The 23193-nt window shown below is 44.4% G+C and overlaps 1 protein-coding gene across 5 annotated transcripts in view; it reads right to left on the bottom strand.

Moving 5' to 3' along the window:
- The window catches only part of LOC140732995 (sialate:O-sulfotransferase 2-like), a 450507-nt gene that overhangs the window by 62244 nt on the left and 365070 nt on the right, over window positions 1-23193 (bottom strand). For all 5 annotated transcript variants that reach the window (XM_073055731.1, XM_073055733.1, XM_073055735.1 and 2 more), the window contains 3 exons: window positions 22482-22603; window positions 14960-15134; window positions 13412-13576 (listed from right to left, as the gene is read on the bottom strand). In XM_073055731.1, coding sequence (XP_072911832.1) covers window positions 13412-13576; window positions 14960-15134; window positions 22482-22603 — 462 coding nt within the window. The remainder of the gene's footprint in view (window positions 1-13411; window positions 13577-14959; window positions 15135-22481; window positions 22604-23193) is intronic.

Raw genomic sequence — 23193 nt, 5'->3', positions numbered from 1 at the left:
CAGCTTACTGATATTCCTCCATCTTGAAATGCTCAATTTATCAATGCTTCCTGTGACATCAGTCATCATTTGGGGTACATCTTTGATTTACGATGCTATTTTTTGTTATTGTAAATCACTCAACACACTCTCCGAATACACAGGACCAAAACTCCTGTGACGTAAATCACATTCCCCACTCTCCGAATACACAGTACACAAACTCCTGTGATGTAAATCACATTCCCCACTCTCCAAATACACAGGACCAAAACTCCTGTGATGTAAATCACATTCCCCACCCTCCGAATAAACAGGACCAAAACTCCTGTGATGTAAATCACATTCCCCACTCTCCAAACACACAGTACACAAACTCCTGTGATGTAAATCACATTCCCCACTCTCCAAACACACAGTACACAAACTCCTGTGATGTAAATCACATTCCCCACTCTCCAAACACACAGTACACAAACTCCTGTGATGTAAATCACATTCCCCACTCTCCAAACACACAGTACACAAACTCCTGTGATGTAAATCACATTCCCCACTCTCCGAATACACAGTACACAAACTCCTGTGATGTAAATCACATTCCCCACTCTCCAAATACACAGGACCAAAACTCCTGTGATGTAAATCACATTCCCCACTCTCCGAATACACAGGACCAAAACTCCTGTGATGTAAATCACATTCCCCACTCTCCAAACACACAGTACACAAACTCCTGTGATGTAAATCACATTCCCCACTCTCCAAACACACAGTACACAAACTCCTGTGATGTAAATCACATTCCCCACTCTCCAAACACACAGTACACAAACTCCTGTGATGTAAATCACATTCCCCACTCTCCCAATACACAGGACCAAAACTCCTGTGATGTAAATCACATTTCCCACTCTCCAAATACACAGTACACAAACTCCTGTGATGTAAATCACATTCCCCACTCTCCGAATACACAGGTCCAAAACTCCTGTGATGTAAATCACATTCCCCACTCTCCGAATACACAGGACCAAAACTCCTGTGATGTAAATCACATTCCCCACTCTCCGAATACACAGTACACAAACTCCCGTGATGTAAATCACATTCCCCACTCTCCGAATACACAGTACACAAACTCCTGTGATGTAAATCACATTCCCCACTCCCAAACACACAGTACACAAACTCCTGTGATGTAAATCACATTCCCCACTCTCCGAATACACAGGACCAAAACTCCTGTGATGTAATTCACATTCCCTACTCTCCGAGTACACAGGACCAAAACTCCTGTGATGTAAATCACATTCCCCACTCTCCAAACACACAGTACACAAACTCCTGTGATGTAAATCACATTCCCCACTCTCTGAATACACAGTACACAAACTCCTGTGATGTAAATCACATTCCCCACTCTCCAAACACACAGTACACAAACTCCTGTGATGTAAATCACATTCCCCACTCTCCAAACACACAGTACACAAACTCCTGTGATGTAAATCACATTCCCCACTCTCCAAATACACAGGACCAAAACTCCTGTGATGTAAATCACATTCCCCACTCTCCGAATACACAGGACCAGAACTCCTGTGATGTAAATCACATTCCCCACTCTCCAAACACACAGTACACAAACTCCTGTGATGTAAATCACATTCCCCACTCTCCGAATACACAGGACCAAAACTCCTGTGATGTAAATCACATTCCCCACTCTCTGAATACACTGGACCAAAACTCCTGTGATGTAAATCACATTCCCCACTCTCCGAGTACACAGGACCAAAACTCCTGTGATGTAAATCACATTCCCCACTCTCCAAACACACAGTACACAAACTCCTGTGATGTAAATCACATTCCCCACTCTCTGAATACACAGTACACAAACTCCTGTGATGTAAATCACATTCCCCACTCTCCAAACACACAGTACACAAACTCCTGTGATGTAAATCACATTCCCCACTCTCCAAACACACAGTACACAAACTCCTGTGATGTAAATCACATTCCCCACTCTCCGAATACACAGGACCAGAACTCCTGTGATGTAAATCACATTCCCCACTCTCCAAACACACAGTACACAAACTCCTGTGATGTAAATCACATTCCCCACTCTCCGAATACACAGGACCAAAACTCCTGTGATGTAAATCACATTCCCCACTCTCTGAATACACTGGACCAAAACTCCTGTGATGTAAATCACATTCCCCACTCTCTGAATACACAGGACCAAAACTCCTGTGATGTAAATCACATTCCCCACTCTCCGAATACACAGGACCAAAACTCCTGTGATGTAAATCACATTCTCCACTCTCCAAACACACAGTACACAAACTCCTGTGATGTAAATCACATTCCCCACTCTCCAAACACACAGTACACAAACTCCTGTGATGTAAATCACATTCCCCACTCTCTGAATACACAGGACCAAAACTCCCGTGATGTAAATCACATTCCCCACTCTCCAAATACACAGTACACAAACTCCTGTGATGTAAATCACATTCCCCACTCTCTGAATACACAGTACACAAACTCCTGTGATGTAAATCACATTCCCCACTCTCCGAATACACAGGACCAAAACTCCTGTGATGTAAATCACATTCCCCACTCTCCGAATACACAGTACACAAACTCCTGTGATGTAAATCACATTCCCCACTCTCTGAATACACAGGACCAAAACTCCTGTGATGTAAATCACATTCCCCACTCTCCGAATACACAGTACACAAACTCCTGTGATGTAAATCACATTCCCCACTCTCTGAATACACAGTACACAAACTCCCGTGATGTAAATCACATTCCGCACTCTCTGAATACACAGGAATACAAACTCCCATGACGCCTTTCAAATGGCCATCTCAACTGAGAAACCTCAGTTCACCAACAACACTCTCCAGGGTCACAGCCCTTTCACAAGTCGAGCCATTGCTCTGGCTCAGGGGCTCCTGACCTTTTTTCATGCCATGGACCAATACCATTCAGCAAGGAGTCCGTGGACTGCAAGTTGGGGATTCCTGCTATAGCTGATGTCGAGTCCCAGCCTGAAATGCTGATTGTTCATTCCTCTCCATAGATGCTGCCTGACCTGCCATTCCTCCGGCATTTTGCATGTCTTGCTCTGGATTTCCAGCATCCACAGAATCTCTTGTGTTTATAGATTGCTCCTACTGCCCATTATTGCAACGTCAATAGTGGGATCTCACAGTGCACTAACTGAAGTTGGATTTTTCCTCCAGGCCTTCCCTGGCTTACAAACGCCAGTCTTGTGTACACTCTGTTCATATGAATGAGCTCCCACTAATATTATTAAACTCAAATTGGAGCCAGTCTTGCATGTCACATCCCCACAGGAATCAGGCACCAATGCATCTTAAAGCAACAGAGAAACACTTCTGATTTTACCATGAGAGGCCACTTAAAGAGATTTGCTTTGGAAATCGATATTCAATCTCTTCTTTAGATGGTTACTCAATACAACATGCACTAATACGAATAGACCATTGAAACCGGCCGCTGAGTGTGGGCGACACCCAGATCTTAAATTCCCATGGTAACGCAGCAGTTAGTGCGACACTATTACGGCTCAGGTCATCAGAGCTCGGAGGTCAATTCTGATGCCATCAGTAGGGAGTTTGTACGTTCTCCTCGTTACGGGCTGGTCCCCCCCCCCCACTTTGTACCAGTTTCTTCCAGCAGTCCAATAACACAGCAGTGAGTAGGTTAATCGGGCATTGTAAATAGTCCTGTGATGAAGCGAGTGTTAAAGAGGTGGATTACTGGGTGGCATGGCTCATTGGGCTGCCAGGATTGTTTGTGCTGTTACTCCAGATAAAATAAATAAATATGTCTCTTTGTTACTAGGCAGGTGGAGACAATAAACAAGTATTCATGTTAGCTGGCCTTCATCAACACCATCCCTGACAATATTGTGGAGGAATGATGACTGTATTCAGTGATTTTGTGCATTTTCTAACATATGGACAAAGTGGCTTATTGACATACAGACAGGCAGACATACCTTATTGATTCCGAGGGAAATTGGGTTTTGTTACAGTTGCACCAACCAAGAATAGTGTAGAAATATAGCAATATAAAACCATAAATAATTAAATAATAATAGGTAAATTATGTCAAGTGGAAATAAGTCCAGGACCAGCCTATTAGCTCAGGGTGTCTGACACTCCGAGGGAGGAGTTGTAAAGTTTGATGGCCACAGGCATCCTATGCCGCTCAGTGTTGCATCTCGGTGGCATTTGAAATGACATGACATGGAGACGGCCTGTGTGCACCAACAGCAACTTGTGTTTGTATATCACCTCAATAATGTAGAGAGGACAAGGTGCCTCACATTGCCGACAATTTTTGCGATCAATGGGAAAAAGTACGATCAAATAGGTGAATGCTCAGGACAAAGTGAGATGGGATATGCAGAGGTTCAGAAGCCTTCGCAAGGTTCATGAGTTAAGATTGTTTAATGTCATTTCCAGTATACAAGTGTAAAGGAGATCACAATAATCGTTACTCCTAATCCGAAGCAGCACAAAAAAACACAGTAAGATAAAGAACACAATAATAATAAAAACACAATCAATATAAATACATTTAATAGCTTCTACGCATAGATTGATTGTGTGTCCATAAAGAGATGCTAGGCACAGGGGTGTCTGTGCATAAGGTGACTGATGGGAAATGATGAAGTAGTGGTGGTTGGGGGTGTGGAGGGGTAGATTAGTGGGTGGAGGTGTTGATCAGTCTTACTGATTGGGGAAAATAACTGTTTTGGTGTGTGATCCTGGTGTGGATACCACGTGGCCTGCTCCCTGACAAACCATCCATAAGCAGGGTGGGTGGGATCCTTCATGTTGTTGCTGCCCTTTACCCCGCACCTTTCTATGTATATATTCGTCTCACTGGCTGAAACCACTGTCACCCAATAGACCATCAAGAATAGACAACTGATGAAGAGAACCTCAAACATTTTAGCCGCACGGATACGTAGTGCTCTACACTGCAACTAACTGGATATTACTGAAATGTGTTTAAGACAGTTTTCTCTCAGTGTAGCATGATGTTTTTGCATGAGTAAGTTTGACTGCTTTTGCAAAGTGAAAAATTCCACGGCTAAAAGTGATAATGAGAGGATAAACTGCAGCAGGATTAGCAATTACCTTCAAGCAGTACGCTGCTTTGGAATTGTTAAGCTGATAAACTGCAGAACTTTCATTAATATCCTACAACAATAAGTGGTCAGAACACACTGGCATTCATTATCCTGGCAGTGGCTATACAGTGACCATACCTTCACAACATTGTAATGAATGGGGTTGATGAGGATCAATTAACATGAATCTCAAGCTTGTATATTTTATACATACTTTGATAACAGATATACTTTGTACTTTTGAGTTGGCTGTCCAGTTTCTCACTGAAGACTGGGATTGCAGAGCAAATGGTAAAAATATTGGTTGTTGAGTGTATCAGACCCCATGGCTTTACCAGCTGTCAAATGTATCAAAAACTCTGAATATCTCTGAATGTCACTGACATCCAAAAACGATTATTTGGAAGGACTCTTTTCACTAAGATAAGTGAGTCGCATGATATTAGACTTCTAATGTTATGACTGGATAGATCAACTCACAAAACCTTCACCTGGACTGAAAGGTCTCAGCCCGAAATACCGATTACCCATTTCCCTCCACAGATGCTGCCTGACCCGCTGGGATCCTTTTCCAGCACATTGTAGGCTGCTCCAGATTCCAGTATCTGCAGACTCCATGAATGGATGGATGCAGTGAAGGCACATACAAATAGGCCATTCAGCCCACAGGTCCATGCCAAACGTTTTGCTGCCCATCTGGTATAATAGCGCAGTGATTAGTATAATGCCTTTACAGTGCCAGCAATCACAGATAGGGGTTTGATTCCTGCTGCTGTCTGTAAGGGGTTTGTATGTTCTCCCTGTGACCGTGTTGATTTCCTCTGGGTGCTCTGGTTTCCTCCCACATTCCAAAGGGTTAATGAGTTGAGGCTATGCTATGAGGTGACCGTTTCTGCCAGAAGAATGGACTGTGTTTGGTAAACTAACCTGTCTTTGCTTGTTTGTCAGTATCTGATGTAAATGATTCACATAATAATCACAGACTTTATTCCAGACCAGGATTTGAAACACAGACAGTGGACAACAGAGACAGTAGATGACAATTGACTGCTTGGAGGGTGATGGTGGGATTTATACCACTTCACTTCACTAAAGAATTTTTATCCCGTCTCCTGAAGAACTAGTCTAGTCCGCTCTTTAGTTATTAATGGAGGTAAGCTGAAAAGAGCCCTTTGTGTTTATATGAGTGGATAGCTCCATAAATAACCATGGATCACTTGACAGGCGATAAACCACAATCATTAACCTGTAAGTGATCACCGTTTGCATTGAAATAAATTAATAATGGGTGAGCTGCCTCTGACACTCATAAAACACACACTTCATCTAAAGCTGCCTGACTCCGACTGGTCACTGGCAAAAACTAATCAAATCAACTTTGAATAAAACATGTGGTTTTGAAGTGTCCCAGTTTTTGGATTTTTTAAAAATTAATTCAGGAATGCCGCATGGAACAATGACTCCATTCATTTTCAGGGTGAGGCATTGCTGTGCCAGATAAAATAGTCAGTCATTTCTGTTTCTTTAATTAATTGGATTTAATTAAATTATTTCGTAATTAAGGTTATTTTAATCAAATTTTAATAAAATTTAAAATGTTATAATCTCATTGATTTCAATAGCATTTGGATGCATTTGAAAGCAGTGATTTCAGCATTGCGAATATAAGAACTAGGAGCAAGACTGGGCTATTCAGCCCTGCTATCCTATCCCATCATTTATCAGATTCCTGGCTGATCTACCTGCAGCATTTTCTTGCCCTGTCTCAGTATCTTCAGCTTTCCTCAATGGCCAAAAACCTTTTCTCAATGAACTCAATGGCTGAACCTCTACAAATCCGTGGTGTAGAGGATTCCAAAGTCCATTGCCCTTTGCATGAAGATATCTCTCCCTTTTCAGAATCGAATGGACCTCCCTCATTCTTTGACGTTGACCCCTGTGTTCCCACATCAGGATGTCTCCAGCCTGATGGATCCTGTAAGAATTCTATACGGTTCAATGAGATTCCCTCTTGTCCCTCAATCTCTGTAAGTTCGCTGGGGAGTTCAAAGACTAATATCTGCAAGCCCGAGCCCATGTTCACTGGATGCTGAAGGCTGGATGCCTGTCCTGGGGTTAAAGTATGTGTGTGGGTGGGAGGGAGGAATGGGGCTTGTTTAAGATGTTGTTTCTTTGGTGCTTGATGTCATCTGTGTTGTTCTGCTGAGCATTGTGGGCAAATCAGATTCTGCGAGGCTGAGTCGGGTGGTGTCGTGGAAGTCCATAGCGGGGGTATTCCTTTCTGCCGCCGGCGTGGGATGGCGAGTCTGTCGGGACCCTGGGGACTTGTGGAAACTTGTGTGGTGATTTCTTTTGAACTTATAGTCCTTTAACATCTTTGGACTATTTTTACTGTGCCCATAGTCTGTTTTGTATCAATTATGCTATTGTTTGCATTGTTGTAACTATATGTTGTAACTATGTGGTTTTGTGCAGGTCTTGTAGCTTTAGTTTTTGGTCTTGTTTGTCTGGTGGATTTGGAGCTCCTTTCCGGGGAACGCGCTAAGAGAGTAGCACGATATTAATACGCAGCAGCCTCTCCGGACTCTGGATTGGGGATTGACAAATGTTACGTGGATTTTCTGGTGTAGTCTGTTTTGTCATGTGCTTTTGTGATATCATCCTGGAGGAACGTTGTCTCATTTTTTAACTGCATTGCATTTGTGGTTTCTAAATGACAGTAAACTGAATCTGAATCTAAGTGAATGGCGACACTTGTCGGCTGCCCCCAGCAAACCCTGGTATGTGTTGGGTGTTAATGCAAATGACAGATTTCACTGCAGGTTTTGGTGTACCATGACAGATAAACTAGAATCTTGTCTGTTGGATGTTCCTGGGCTCATACAGACCTCCCCCATTCTGAGGCTGTGATCCCCTGTGCCAGAATCAGGAGCAGGTCCAGCTGCCAACTTGAGGAAGTTACATTGTTCAGTGTATAGATACCTGGCAAGCAAGGGCAACACATCACGGGACAAGCCTCTATTCTGTTCAGAGTTTGAGGAGACTGCAAATGTCTATAGACATACGGGGGAGAACATTTCGACTGGTTACATCACAGGCTAATATGGAGATACCAAGGCCCAGGATGGCAAGAGGCGGCAGAGAGTTGTAGCGCCAGCCAGCTCCAATCCTCCCTGCCACTGAGGACATCTTCAAGCGATGGTGCTTCAAGAAAGCAGCATCCATTATTACGGACCCTCACCATCTGGAACCATTGCTACCATCAGGGAGGAGGGACAGGAGCCTGAAGACTCACACTCAACAATCCTGAAACAGCTTTTTCTCTGCAACCAGCAGATTTCTGAATGGTCCATGAAACCAAGAACAATCCCTCAATATTTCTTATTTTACATTATTTTTGTAATTTTCAGTAATTTTATGTCTTGGGTGAGACTAGAATGAGAGGTCAAGGGTTAAGGGTTAAAGCTGAAATGTTTAAGGGGAACATGAGGGGGAACTTCTTCACTCAGAGGGGGTGAGAGTGTGGAGTGAGCTGCCAGTGGAAGTGATGGGTGCTGGTTCAATTTCAGCACTTTACAGAGGAATGAGGAGGCTGTTAATGTCGACTGTTTATTCTTCTCCATAGATGCTGAGTTCCTTCAACACTTTGTGTGTGTTACTCTCCATTTCCAGCACCTGCGAATTTCTTGTCTTTATCAGTTCCTTTATCTGATTCACTAGCTGGGTTTATTCATAATTTGCAGTTCAAAAGAGCTGACGTACTGGGCATCCTGCATCAAATCTGGTATTTTACATTAAAGCCTGAAATGAAGCACTTCAACCCTGTCTCCCATAATTGATGGTGACGTTGGCAGTAGACGGCTGGAGGCTGCCGATGCCTCAGGGTTATGGGGAGTTTCTCAGTCACCAGTGAAAAGCTGTCCAATGGAATATTACAATGTGCCTTTACTAAATATAATTTCTAAAGTCACAGTGACATCTTTAATCATTATTAATTCACAGACACCGCCAGCAATGCCACTATTAATTGTCTATGCTGAATTACCTGAGCAAAGGAGAAGTCGGCTATATTAGCGGTCTGGAGTCACCTGGGTCAGACCAAGGTATGGTTGTAGTTTCTTTACTGTAGGGTATCAGAGAGCCAGATGGGTTTCTATGGCAATTTGTTGGTTCCATGGTTACTGTTACCAATACTTTAATAAACAAAAACTGCATTTTTTATTTACGTAGTCACTTCAATTTAAATTCCCAGCTGCCATTTGAACTCGGATCACAAATGCAGAAGATTGGCTGCTGATCGAGCAACTTGCCCACTGCACCAGTACACCTGAGGTGTTGTGTACAGAGACATAGAGTCATAGAGATCAAAAACAGGCCCTTCAGCCCTTCTAGTCCATGCCAACCCTGCATACAGTTACAGATAGAGTGCGGAGTAGATCCTTCCAGCTTTTGAGACGTGATGCCCAACAAATCCCGATCTAACGCTAGCCTAATGGGACAATTTACAATGAGCGATTAACCTACCAACTGGTACGCCTCTGGACTGTGGGAGGAAACCGGAACAGCCAGACTAAACCCACATGGTCACGGGGAGAACGTACAAACTCCTTACGGGCAGCAGCGGCAGGAATTGAACACTGGTTGCCTGAACGGTAAAGTGTTGTGCTAAACACTACACCAGCGTGCTGCCAGACATTCTGCCCATTCTGCATGTCTGAATGACCTGTACCTGGACCGTACCCTCCATAACCTTCCCAAAAATGTACCAATCCATTAAACGTTGAAATCAAACCCGTATCCACCACATCCGATGGCAGCTTGTTCCACACCACCCATCAGAGAGCAGAAGATCCCCCTCCCAGGTCAATGTTAAATATTTCACCGTTCACCTTTATCCCATGACCTCTAGTTGTAGTCTCACCAACCCCAGCGGAAAAAAGTTTGCTTACTTTGTACACCACTATCAAATCTTATCTCATTCTTCTACACTCTAGGTAATAAAGTCTTAACCTACTCACCCTTTCCCTATAACTCAGGTCCTCAAGTCTCAGCAATGTCCCTGTAAATTTTCTTTGCAGTCTTTCAATATTATTGATTCTTGGGTCCTGTGGGTCGGAGGACTGTGTATTTCCTGGAAGTGATTCTTTCCTGTGGGTCAGAGGACTGTGTGTTTCCTGGAATTGATTCTTTCCTGTGGGTCGGAGTACTGTGCGTTTCCTGGGATTGATGGATGCATGACATGCAAACCAAAGTTTTCACTGTACCTCAGTCCACATGACAATAACAAATTATGGTAATTTTGACCATAAGACCATGTAGTAGAGGAGCAGAGTTGGGCCATTTGGCCCGTTGTGTCTGCTCCACCACTTAAACATTGCTGATTTTTTTTTTCAATCCCATCCTCTCACTTCCCCCTTAACCTTTAAACCCCCGCCAATCAAAAACCTATCAATCTCTGCCTTAAATACACTGAATGACTGTGCCTGAATGCTATCTATGACAACGAATTCTACAGATTCACCACCTTCTGGCTAAAAAAATTCCTCCTCATCTCTGTTCTAAAGGGACGTCTTTGTATTCTGAGAATGTGGCTTCAGATCCTCAGCTCTGCTGGTAATGGAAATACCTTCTCCACGTCCAACCTATCAGTAGGTTTCAATGAGGTACTCTCTTATCCTCCTGAGCTCATCAGAGTAAAGGCCCAGAGACATCAAAAGCTCCATAACGTTAAACTTACTGCACAATTAAGCTAACACGTCAGAGAAATAGTCCATTCAATTAAAGCAACAGGAATTCACGAACATTCCTGATTATTTTCTTCATATAATTTAGGGTGGCACGGTAGTGTAATGCTCCCTCAGTGCCAGTGACCTGGGGGTGATGCAGAGTGTCACCCGTCCTGTCCTGTAATCTGGATCCTGCCGCCTTTGGAGGTCTCCAATCAGGTTTCTTTGCTCTGCCTTCTCATCAATAGGCAATGCTGGCAGCACACTCACTTCAGCACCCCTGTCACCCTTGAAAGGGTGTCCATAATGAACAGTAGGTGACCCTGGTGACATCTGATGTCGAAGCTGCAAGGTGATCGGCACTTCCTGGTGTTCGTACTAAAGCGAACCCAGGCCCGGTGTCATCTGTTTCAGAGTCGAGGGTGTCCTTATGTTGGAGACTAGCTCTCCGGGCCTGTTGAGGTAGAGAAAGGACGAGGAACAATACACCGCTGCCTGGCTGAGTGTAGACTATCAGCCATTTCAGCAAGCTCCCTGTTGTCCATCACAGGTGCAATCGCGAGGGCTGTGCGAACTGTATCAGGCATTTGCTGCAAGATGGGTTCTTTAAAAATAAAACGAGGATGCTGATTTCCCAGGAGAGACAGCATCTGGTCTGTTAGCTCCGAAGGCCTAGCATCTCCGAGACCAGGTAAAGAGAGCAACTGTTTGGTGCACTCAGACTCCGAATATCTGTAGAAGGTGAGTTTTCAGCAATCGGTATTTATCGCTTTCAAGCAGACTCACGGCTCTCGCAGCCGTGGAATTGCCGAGCGATGCTACCACATAGTATTGTTTTTGGTAGTGATTTCTCACTGAGCGAGCTGGGCCTCAGCTTGTACAAACCAAGCGATGGGTTTTGCTCCCAAAACTCCGGCAGTTTCAAAGTGATTGTATTGGCCAACATGTTCAATAATTCTGGAATCATCCTACAGCATCAGGGTCGCCAGTAGCTTTCGCAGTTAAATGAAGCGAGCTGGTTTATGTTTAATGAAACCGGTAACACATTTCATTGAACTCCAAAACCTGAACACAAAAGCACGCTAAAGCTTTTTACGCAACAACATCATTACGTCAGACCAGCCTCTTAAAGTGAAACCCCAGCTCAGTGTTGGAGGTTGTGAATTATGTACATTCCACCGATTACAAACATTTGTACTTCACCCTACAATATTACCTCCTACAAAGCCCTTTCCCATTGGAATCCCTTGTGGCCCTGAGTTAAGGGGGAAGGTTGAATGCTAGGACTTTATTCACTGGAGTGTAGGAGAATGAGGGGAGACTTGAGAGAGGTATTCAAAATTATGAGGGGTATCGGTAGGGTAAATACAAGCAAGTGTTTTTCCACTGAGGTTGGGTTAAACTTTAACTGCAGGTCATGTGTTAAGGGCGAAAGGGGAACATGAGGGGAACATCTTCTCTCCGTGGGTGGTGAGAGTGTGGAGGCAGCTGCCAGTGGAAATGGCTGATGAGGGGTCAATATCAACATTTACGGGAAATTTGGATAGGTACATGGATGGGAGGTGTCTGGGGGGCCATGGTCAATGGAACGAGGCAGATTAATGGCTTGTCACAGACTAGGTGAGCTGAAGGGTCTGTACTGTTCGGTAACTCTGGAACGACGACAAATGGCAGGAGAGAGACAAAATGGGCCTTGCCCAATTTAATTAGCTGATGGTGTAATGGCCACAAACAACATAGACACAGGGACTGAGAGAATGGCAGAGAGCAGAGAAAGAGAGTGAGTGAGTGTGAGTGAGAGAGAGAGAGAGAGTGTGGGGGGAGAGAGTGGGAGAGAGAGGAGGGGAGGGGGAGAGAGAGGGAAAAGAGACTGAGAGGAGAGAGAGAAAGAGAAAGAGAGAGAGGAAGGAAAGGAGAGGGGGGCACAGATGAGGAAAAATGAGAGCAAGGAGAGAGATAGAGAGAAAGAGAGAAAAGGAGAGAGTGAAACAGGAGAGAGCAAGAGTGAAAGAGAGGGAGAAAGAGATGGGGAGAGAGAGAGGGGGAGTAAGATCTAGAGATAGAAATAGAGAGAGTAGAGAGAGAGGGAGGGAAGAGAGAGAGAGAGAGACAGAGATTGAGAGAGAGGGAGAAAGGGAGTGAGAGAGAGAGGGAGGAAGAGAGCAAGAGAGAGCAAGAGATGTGGAGGGGTGGTGGAGAATTCCAGAAGACAAGAACACAGAAGGTACGGCTGCCAATGGTGGAATAATGGACATCAGGGATAAGCTGCTTGTTATGACAGAGGCCATTCAACCCATCCAGTCCATGCCAGCTCCTGGCCAACCAATCCCATCACTAGTAGCACAGCAGTGACCATATGCCAACATTGATTTTGGTTTAAGCTTCTTCTGCATCAAGTCTCAGACTTCTGTCTGGAGACTCTTGTTGGGCCTCGAACCCAAGCTCTACTCCCATCTCAGACAAAGCCTCTGGTGCTGCTATATTTTTGCTAGGATCCTACCTTTGTTGTAGAGAGAGCCATCGAAGTAATAGCTGCCCGTGTAGTAGCCGGTGGTGAGCTCCATCAGGTGACGGCCCCACGTGTTCCCCGCTCCCGGGAAGCTGGCCAAGGCCACAAGGCGTTTTGAGCGTGCAGGCAGGAACCGACGATCCATGCAACGGTTATCTGTAAGAACAATCAGATATTCACTGAGCTCCATCAAGTCCTGTCCTTTCAGTAACATCACAAGAAACAAGGATCTCAGCAAGTGACGGACGTCTGTGGGGGAAGGGATTGTCAACAAGAGACAGGTCCTGGTGCAGGGTGTCAACCCTTCCTTTGCCCCTACAGATGCTGCTCGTCCCTCTGACTTTTCCTAATGGCATGTTTTGTTGCTCCAGATTCGAGCATCTCCATTTCTGAGGTCAAACCTGGTCCACAATTCTGCCTGATCCTGTAGCCCCAGTTTCCTTCGTCCATCTCCCAATCCATAAATATCCTCAACTACTGATCATCCACGGCTCTTCGGAAGAGACACTTACACCCTGTCTTGAGTGAAGAGGTTTCTCCTCTCACACCCAAGTGGCTGATGTCTTATCTTAAACCTGAACCTTCTGGCCCAGACTCTCCACCCAGGACAGCAGTATCCTGTCAATCCCGTCCATTTGGTCTCACCTTTTACAACACACACTTGTTGTTTGTAACACAACCTACGCATTGTGACATGGCATATTGAGCAGATAAATCCCTCCATGTTTCCTATGTTACAACAATATCTGTGCTAACTCAACGCTCCATTGGCTATAAAGGACAGAGTTTGTACAAGGTGCTATGGAAATGCGTTTTCTCTGTGTGTGTGTGTGTGTGTGTGTGTGTGCGCGTGCGTGCGTGCGTGTGTGAACAAGTTATCAATACTAATGGCAGGAAAACTCCAATGTAACTGACATGCTCGGTGACTTGGTAACTGCTGGACACATGGATGATAGAAAGTGGAGGCTATGTGGGAGGGAAGGCCTAGATTGATCTTGGAGTAGGTTAGAAGGTCAGCACAACGTCATGGACTGAAGGACCCTGTACTGTGCTGTCATGCTCTATGTCTTTCGGTGAAAGACTTGCCAAGTTATTATCTGCCACAGCAGTTTGAATGCAGAGGATCATAAGAAGCTGCAGAGGGTAGTGAACTCAGCCCAATGCATCACAGACACATCCCTTTCCCCTACTGAAAGTACCTCATGAGGCATTGCCCCAAGTAGGCAACCATATCCTCAAAGATCCCCACATCTGCTCCACGCCATCTTCTCACAGCTGCCATTGAGCAAGAGGGCCTGAAGTCCCAGCAAGTTCAGGATCAGCTTCTTCCCTTCAACCATTCTGTCCTTGAAGCAACCTGAACCTTCCTAATCACCAGCTCATTATAACAACACTATGGCCATTGCAATGCAATGGGTATTCATTTTTGTTCAAATTGAGTTCCTTTTCTATAATTTATGTGTTCCTAGTGTCTCTAATGCTGCTCTGAGTAATACTTGTGCACATGACAATAAACCTGCCTTTGATTTTGTACCCTACCTTGCACTTGGGTCTGATAAACGACGTAGTACTCCGCACTCCCGCAGTGCTCGTATTCCTCTCCCGTGCATTTCTGGGCACACAGGTGCTCGTCCTCGGGGGCATGCAGTGTGAAATGCGTGGTAGGAAAGCCACAGTGACACATTACGCCACCCAGCACAGCCAGGGTGTATTCCTGCAGAGAGAGAAAGAACAAAACCAAAACAACTTCTTTGCATAAACACATCACTGTAGGTCGAATGCTGAGACTTAGAACATAGAACAGTATAGCACAAGAATGGGCCTTGGGCTGTGATGCTGTGCTGAACTAATTAAACTAGTAATTAAAAGATTAACTAAGCTAATCTCTCTGCCTGCACAATGGCCGTATCCGTCAATACTTTGCACCTTCGTGAGCCTCCTAAATTCTGTTGTATTTGCTTCCACTACCACCCTTGACAGTGCATTTCAAGCACGCGCCATTCTCTGTAAAAGCTGAACTTACCCCCCTTCTCAGCTTTAATGCGTACTCTCTAATTGGAGAGGATTTGACCGTGGGGAAAAGTGATACAGACTATTCTACTCTACCTCTGCTTCTCAAGGTCTATCAGGTTTCCCCTCAGTCTCTGCGGCCACAGAGAAAACAACCCCAGTCTGTCCAAACTCTCTTTATATTTCATGCCCTCTAATCCGGACAGTATTCTGGTCAACCTCTTCTGCACCCTCTCCAAATCCTCCGCACCCTTCCTCTCATGAGGTGACCACAATTGGATGTGATACTGACGGAGTGGCCTGGCTACAGTTTTAAAAAGCTGCAATGTACAGTATCCTCCTGATTTGTATTTGTGCTGCAGTAGTGAAGTTTCTAAACCATTAATCTGAGTCAGAAATCCAATGTCAATCTATACAAGTAATTAAATAAATCCAATTAATAGAGCTATTACTGACAGAGGTAAAGTTGAAACTTAAAAAGAAAGACACTTCAGACTCGTTAAAGACCTTCACAGAAAGAAATCTGTTACCCTTATCCAATTTAGCCAATATATGACTCCAATGTCCTGACTTTATCCACAATCTTTCCTCAATACATCGAGACACATGGATGGACGGCCAAAAGCAGAAGGTTTATTGACAGGACAACACACTAATTGCTGACCCCTGAGACTGGAAGGCAGGCTATTTATGACCCAGTTACATTGATTAAGAACTAAACATCCCAGTTAGATATTAGATCACAATACAAACACATGGGCAGATATAGAGAAAACTGCATGTTTCACACTGAATGTACATCGCGGGGATGGCAATAAATTCAGGTTTGTCCACATCCTGTTCATGAATAAAGTGAAAAAGTATGTTTTAAGGTTCCCTCATCCAAGAAGAAATTCCCAAAGATTTCTGTTTCTTCCCTGGGATTTCGATGTGGTTCCCCCTTATCCCAAACTTTATTCCGTCTCTGAAAAGTCACCCCACTGCAGGAAGGATGCAGACGAGGTTTACCAGGATGTGTTGCCTGGATTAGTGCTCATGTTCTCTGCCATAGTTGGATGCATCAGCAAGGGAGATGAGGCTGAGTACAGGGCTACGGTGGGAAACTTTGTCACATGGTGCGAGCAGAATCATCTGCAGCTTAATGTGAAAAAGACTAAGGAGCTGGTGGTGATTCATTGTCTATTGTAAATTGTTCACCAGTGTACTGGTGGGTGATGGAATCTGGGGGTAATTCATTGTCCATTATAAATTGTTCACCAGAGTGCTGGTGGGTGATGGAATCTGGGGGTAATTCATTGTCCATTGTAAATTGTTCACCAGTGTGCTGGTGGGTGATGGAATCTGGGGGTAATTCATTGTCCATTGTAAATTGTTCACCAGTGTGCTGGTGGGTGATGGAATCTGGGGGTAATTCATTGTCCATTGTAAATTGTTCCCAGTGTGCTGGTGGGTGAATGAATCTGGGGGTAATTCATTGTCCATTGTAAATTGTTCCCAGTGTACAGGTGGGTGATGGAATCTGGGGGTAATTCATTGTCCATTGTAAATTGTTCACCAGAGTGCTGGTGGGTGATGGAATCTGGGGGTAATTCATTGTCCATTGTAAATTGTTCCCAGTGTGCTGGTGGGTGAATGAATCTGGGGGTAATTCATTGTCCATTGTAAATTGTTCCCAGTGTGCAGGTGGGTGATGGAATCTGGGGGTAATTCATTGTCCATTGTAAATTGTTCCCAGTGTACAGGTGGGTGAATGAATCTGGGGGTAATTCATTGTCCATTGTAAATTGTTCCCAGTGTGCTGGTGGGTGATGGAATCTGGGGGTAATTCATTGTCCATTGTAAATTGTTCACCAGTGTGCAGGTGGGTGATTGAATCTGGGGGTAATTCATTGTCCATTGTAAATTGTTCCCAGTGTACAGGTGGGTGAATGAATCTGGGGGTAATTCATTGTCCATTGTAAATTGTTCCCAGTGTACAGGAGGGTGATTGAATCTGGGGGTAATTCATTGTCTATTGTAAATTGTTCCTAGTGTACAGGTGGTTGAATGAATCTGGGGATAATTCATTGTCCATTGTAAATTGTTCCCAGTGTGCTGGTGGGTGATGGAATCTGGGGGTAATTCATTGTCCATTGTAAATTGTTCCCAGTGTGCTGGTGGGTGAATGAATCTGGGGGTAATTCATTGTCCATTGTAAATTGTTCCCAGTGTGCTGGTGGGTGATTGAAATTGGGGGTAATTCATTGTCCATTGTAAATTGTTCCCAGTGTGCAGGTGGGTGATGGAATCTGGGGGTAATTCATTGTCCATTGTAAATTGTTCCCAGTGTGCTGGTGGGTGATGGAATCTGGGGGTAATTCATTGTCCATTGTAAATTGTTCACCAGTGTGCAGGTGGGTGATTGAATCTGGGGGTAATTCATTGTCCATTGTAAATTGTTCCCAGTGTGCAGGTGGGTGATGGAATCTGGGGGTAATTCATTGTCCATTGTAAATTGTTCCCAGTGTGCTGGTGGGTGATGGAATCTGGGGGTAATTCATTGTCCATTGTAAATTGTTCACCAGTGTGCAGGTGGGTGATTGAATCTGGGGGTAATTCATTGTCCATTGTAAATTGTTCCCAGTGTACAGGTGGGTGAATGAATCTGGGGGTAATTCATTGTCCATTGTAAATTGTTCCCAGTGTACAGGAGGGTGATTGAATCTGGGGGTAATTCATTGTCTATTGTAAATTGTTCCTAGTGTACAGGTGGTTGAATGAATCTGGGGATAATTCATTGTCCATTGTAAATTGTTCCCAGTGTGCAGGTGGGTGATGGAATCTGGGGGTAATTCATTGTCCATTGTAAATTGTTCCCAGTGTGCTGGTGGGTGATTGAATCTGGGGGTAATTCATTGTCCATTGTAAATTGTTCACCAGTGTGCAGGTGGGTGATGGAATCTGGGGGTAATACATTGTCCATTGTAAATTGTTCCCAGTGTACAGGTGGGTGATTGAGTCTGGGGGTAATTCATTGTCCATTGTAAATTGTTCCCAGTGTGCAGGTGGGTGATGGAATCTGGGGGTAATTCATTGTCCATTGTAAATTGTTCCCAGTGTACAGGTGGGTGATTGAGTCTGGGGGTAATTCATTGTCCATTGTAAATTGTTCCCAGTGTACAGGTGGGTGATTGAATCTGGGGGTAATTCATTGTCCATTGTAAATTGTTCCCAGTGTGCATGTGGGTGATTGAATCTGTGGGTAATTCATTGTCCATTGTAAATTGTTCCTAGTGTACAGGTGGGTGATTGAATCTGGGGGTAATTCATTGTCCATTGTAAATTGTTCCTAGTGTACAGGTGGGTGATGGAATCTGGGGGTAATTCATTGTCCATTGTAAATTGTTCACCAGTGTGCTGGTGGGTGATGGAATCTGGGGGTAATTCATTGTCCATTGTAAATTGTTCCCAGTGTGCTGGTGGCTGATTGATGTCAATGTGAGGAGTATAAAATACTTTGTGTAGGATTACTGTTTGTATTGTCTGTGGTACTCGGGATTAGTGTATAAATGGGTTCTTGATATTTGCATTACTCAGTGGACAAGAGGATTTGCTCTTGTACTATAAAGTTATGTCTGTGTGACAGCAGCTGAACTGCAAGAGTCTCGGAACATCCTGGGATCACCCTCAGTTGACATACTTACTTTCTTTTAACAAGACAGGTTCAATTTATTTCAACAGGAGGGTGTTTCCAGCACTAACCCATTAATATCTAAATGTAATATTTCAGAAACCAAGGTAAAAATCAATAGACTTTAAAGGCTGTATGGACAGAGGAAACATGGCAAATTGATTTCAAATTTATGAAGTAGGAATACAATTGGTGCATTAGTTGTTTTGCCTGTATCCGATTACTGGCTTAGAGAGTGGGATGAATCATCACTCAGAGCGATTGCTTCACTTGGCTGAGCACATCTCCAATTAAGGACAGAGTAATAGAACGGTTAAGATAGTGGACAAGTATCAAGAGACTTGCATTGTTCGGTTCACAGCCTGTCAGGCTAGTAGAAGAATTATAACCTGAGTAATTGAATAAACTTGGATCATCCGGTCTAGTACGGAGAGACCTCAGCACAGGATTGGAAATAGCTGCAGGAAGCGTAAACTCAGCCAGCTCCATCATGGGCATGACCTCCCCAGCATCGAGGACACCTTCAAAAGACAATGCCTCAAAAAGGTGGCATCCAACATTAAGGGCCCCTATCATCCAAAACATACCCTCTTCTCATTGCTGCCATAAGGAGGGGAACAGGAGCCTGAAGACGCACACTCAACATTTCAGTAACAGCTTCTTCCGCTCCACCATCAGATTTCTGAACGGACAATGAGCCCGTGTACACTACCTCACTATTTTTCACTCTCTTTTTGCACTACTTCTTTTAAATATATATACACACACACCTCTTATTGTAATTTTTATTACTATGTTATACAATGTATTGCTACCACAAAACAACAAATTTTACGACAAAGGGCAGTGATGTTAAACCTTATTCTGGTTCTGATTCTTTTCTAAAAAAAGGTAAGTTTCGTGTCCATGAAACTTTCAGACTGTTGTAAACAACCTCTTGATTCCTGTGCACAGGCTTGGTGGTAGGAAATCAAAGCGCTTTGATGTCTGGAGGCTCTGAAAGGTCCAAAAGGAAAACAAGTCTTTCTTCGTAAGTATTACGTGCTGCTGGGGACAGATGTTAATCACACTTCATTCTCAGGGAGTGACTTATAGCATGGTGTCTCCAAGAAATGAAACAATCAGGTGTTACATCAAATCACACCAACATCTAAACACTGGTGAGCAGAAACCAGTGTAGGGAAAATTTGACGTCCGATAGGTGAATAGGAAATCCAGTGTCATCTGTAGATATGATGGGGTAGCATAGTCCTCCTTTTCACTGTGTTTCTATCTATGTATTTATTATTGATGCATCGTAGAAAGCATCCGATCCACGTGCATCACAGCTCGGTGATGGACGATAGAAACATCCGATCCACGTATATCACAGCTCGGTGAGGGACGATAGAAACATCCGATCCACGTACATCACAGCTCAGTGATGGACGATAGAAACATCCGATCCACGTATATCACAGCTCGGTGATGGACGATAGAAACATCCGATCCACATATATCACAGCTCGGTGATGGACGATAGAAACATCCGATCCACGTGCATCACAGCTTGCCGATGTACATCAGATCAACGTACATCTATGCTTGCTTTAGCACCTGCTCTGCCCAAGACTGGAAATACGGCCACCCCGGGCATTTCTCTTCTCCCACCTCCCACTGGGCAGATACAAAATCCTAAAAAGACACACCACCAGGCTCAAAGACAAATTCAATGCCTCTGCTATAAGACGATTGAACAGTACATTAAGATGGGTTCTTGACAACATTATGACGTTGCCCCTTATTGCCTGTCTGCATTGCACTGTGTTACTGTAACACGTCAGTCTGCATTCTGCTGTTGTCTTCCCTCTAGGCACTGATGTGATGAAAGGATGTGTATGGATGACACACAAAACTCAGTTTTTCACTCAACCTCGGTACAAGTGACAAATATAAACCAATTTACCAGCTGAAATAATCCCATTCCAGGGTGCACCATGCAACGTTTCTGATGGACATTCTAAGTCGAGGCATTCCTGCTCCATAAGACAGTAAGGCATAGGAGCAGAATTAGGCCATTTGGCATCCGGCCATTCTTTCTCAATCCCATTCCCCTGCCTTCTCCCTGTAACCTCTGACTACTTTACTAATCAAGAACCAATCAACGTCTGCTTGAAATTTCCCCAGTGACCCAGACTCCACAGCTGTCTGAGACAATGAATTCCACAGATTCACCACCCTCTGGCTAAAGGTCAGTTCTGACTATGATACTAATCAAATTAATCCCCAACTGCCTGCACATTGTCAGTGTCCCTCCATTCCCAGCCTGTTTATGTATCTGTCTAAATTATCTTCAATATTGCCATCGTACCTGTATTTCGAACACTTTACCTGATAATGAACTCTAGTCCCCTCCCAAACTCCGTGTAAAAACAAAACTTCCCTTCGACACAGAATCACAGAACATGACAGCACAGAAACAGGCCCTTTTGCATATCTAGTTCGTGCCAAACTGTTATTCTTCCTAGTCCCATCGATCTGCTTGAGGACCACAACCATCCATAACCCTCCCATCTATTTACCTATCCAAACTCCTCTTAAATTTCACGTCGAACCCACATTCACCACTTCCGTTTGGAGGTCGTTCTATACTCACACCACCCACTGAGTGAAGGAATTCTAATTTAGGTTCCCTTTAAACTTTCTTCCCCTCACCTTAAACCTATGTCCTTTAGTGTTTGACATTTCTACACTGGGAAAAGGATTCTGTCTGTTGCCATAACTATGTTTTTCAACATGTTGTAAGCCTGTATCAGGTCTCCCCGTGGCATTCGCCTCCCCTTGCTGTCTGACTCCCCTTGGTGTTTGTCTCCCCTTGGCGCCTGTCTCCCCTTGGCACCTGTCTCCCCTTGCTGTCTGTCTCCCCTTGGTGTTTGTCTCCCCTTGGCACCTGTCTCCCCTTGGTGTTTGTCTCCCCTTGGCACCTGTCTCTCCTTGCTGTCTGTCTCCCCTTGGCACCCGTCTCCCCTTGGTGTTTGTCTCCCCTTGGCGCCTGTCTCCCCTTGCTGTCTGTCTCCCCTTGGTGTTTGTCTCCCCTTGCTGTCTGTCTCCCCTTGGTGTTTGTCTCCCCTTGGCGTTTGTCTCCCCTTGGCACCTGTCTCCCCTTGCTGTCTGTCTCCCCTTGGCACCTGTCTCCCCTTGCTGTCTGTCTCCCCTTGGCCCTGTCTCCCCTTGCTGTCTGTCTCCCCTTGGCATCTGACTCTCCAGAGAAAACAATCCAGGTTTGCCCAGACTTTCCTTTTGTCTTTTCACTTCAGAACAATGACAGCAACACCGAGAGTTTCAATGCCAAATCCTTCAGCAGGAATCTACTCCAGTGTACATTAGTGGTTGGTAAGTTACCTTCTCAGTGCAGTGGTCCACACATTTATCCACGGACATGTTCTGCAGGACGGTGCTGGTGGGCAGGGCGAGGGAAACATTGGCTGGTCTTTTGAAACATCCTCGGTACAAGGCACTGCCATCTGGAACCAGAGATCAAAGAAGATGGGAAGTCAGGGTGAACATTATAGACTCTCTTTTATTCCTTCATGGTGTAGGCATGTGTCTAATGGTTAATAGTCTCAAGATCACAGCACTCCACACCACCAGGTCCAGGAACAGTTATTACCCTATAAACATCAGACTCCTGAACTTCACTCCCCTCAACACTGAACTGATTGCACAGCCTATGGACTCACTTTCAAGGGCTCTACATCTCATGTTCTCGGTATTGTTTATTTATTTAGCAAACAGCATGGAGAAGACCCTTCCTCCCTTCTGGCTATGCTGTCCCAGTAACCTCAACAACCTGAATTAACCCTAACTGAACCATAGGACAATGTACAATGACCAATTAAGCTACACAGAACAACTTTGAACTGCGATAGGAAACCAGTGCAGAAAGGGAAAACCACAAATTCTACAGGGAGAATGTACAGAGACTCCTTACAGATGGTGCTGGAATTGAACTGCAGAGCTAAACCGTAATTTAGCTGTAGTAGCGCTTCATTACCATTAATCTACAAAGATATTTATTTATTTATTTGTGGGGGGGGGGGGGGGTTTGTCTTAA

This window comes from Hemitrygon akajei, chromosome 9 (assembly GCF_048418815.1).
Source record: "Hemitrygon akajei chromosome 9, sHemAka1.3, whole genome shotgun sequence".
NCBI classification, from domain to species: Eukaryota; Metazoa; Chordata; class Chondrichthyes; order Myliobatiformes; family Dasyatidae; genus Hemitrygon; species Hemitrygon akajei.
This window is presented reverse-complemented; position numbering and strand designations above follow the sequence as displayed.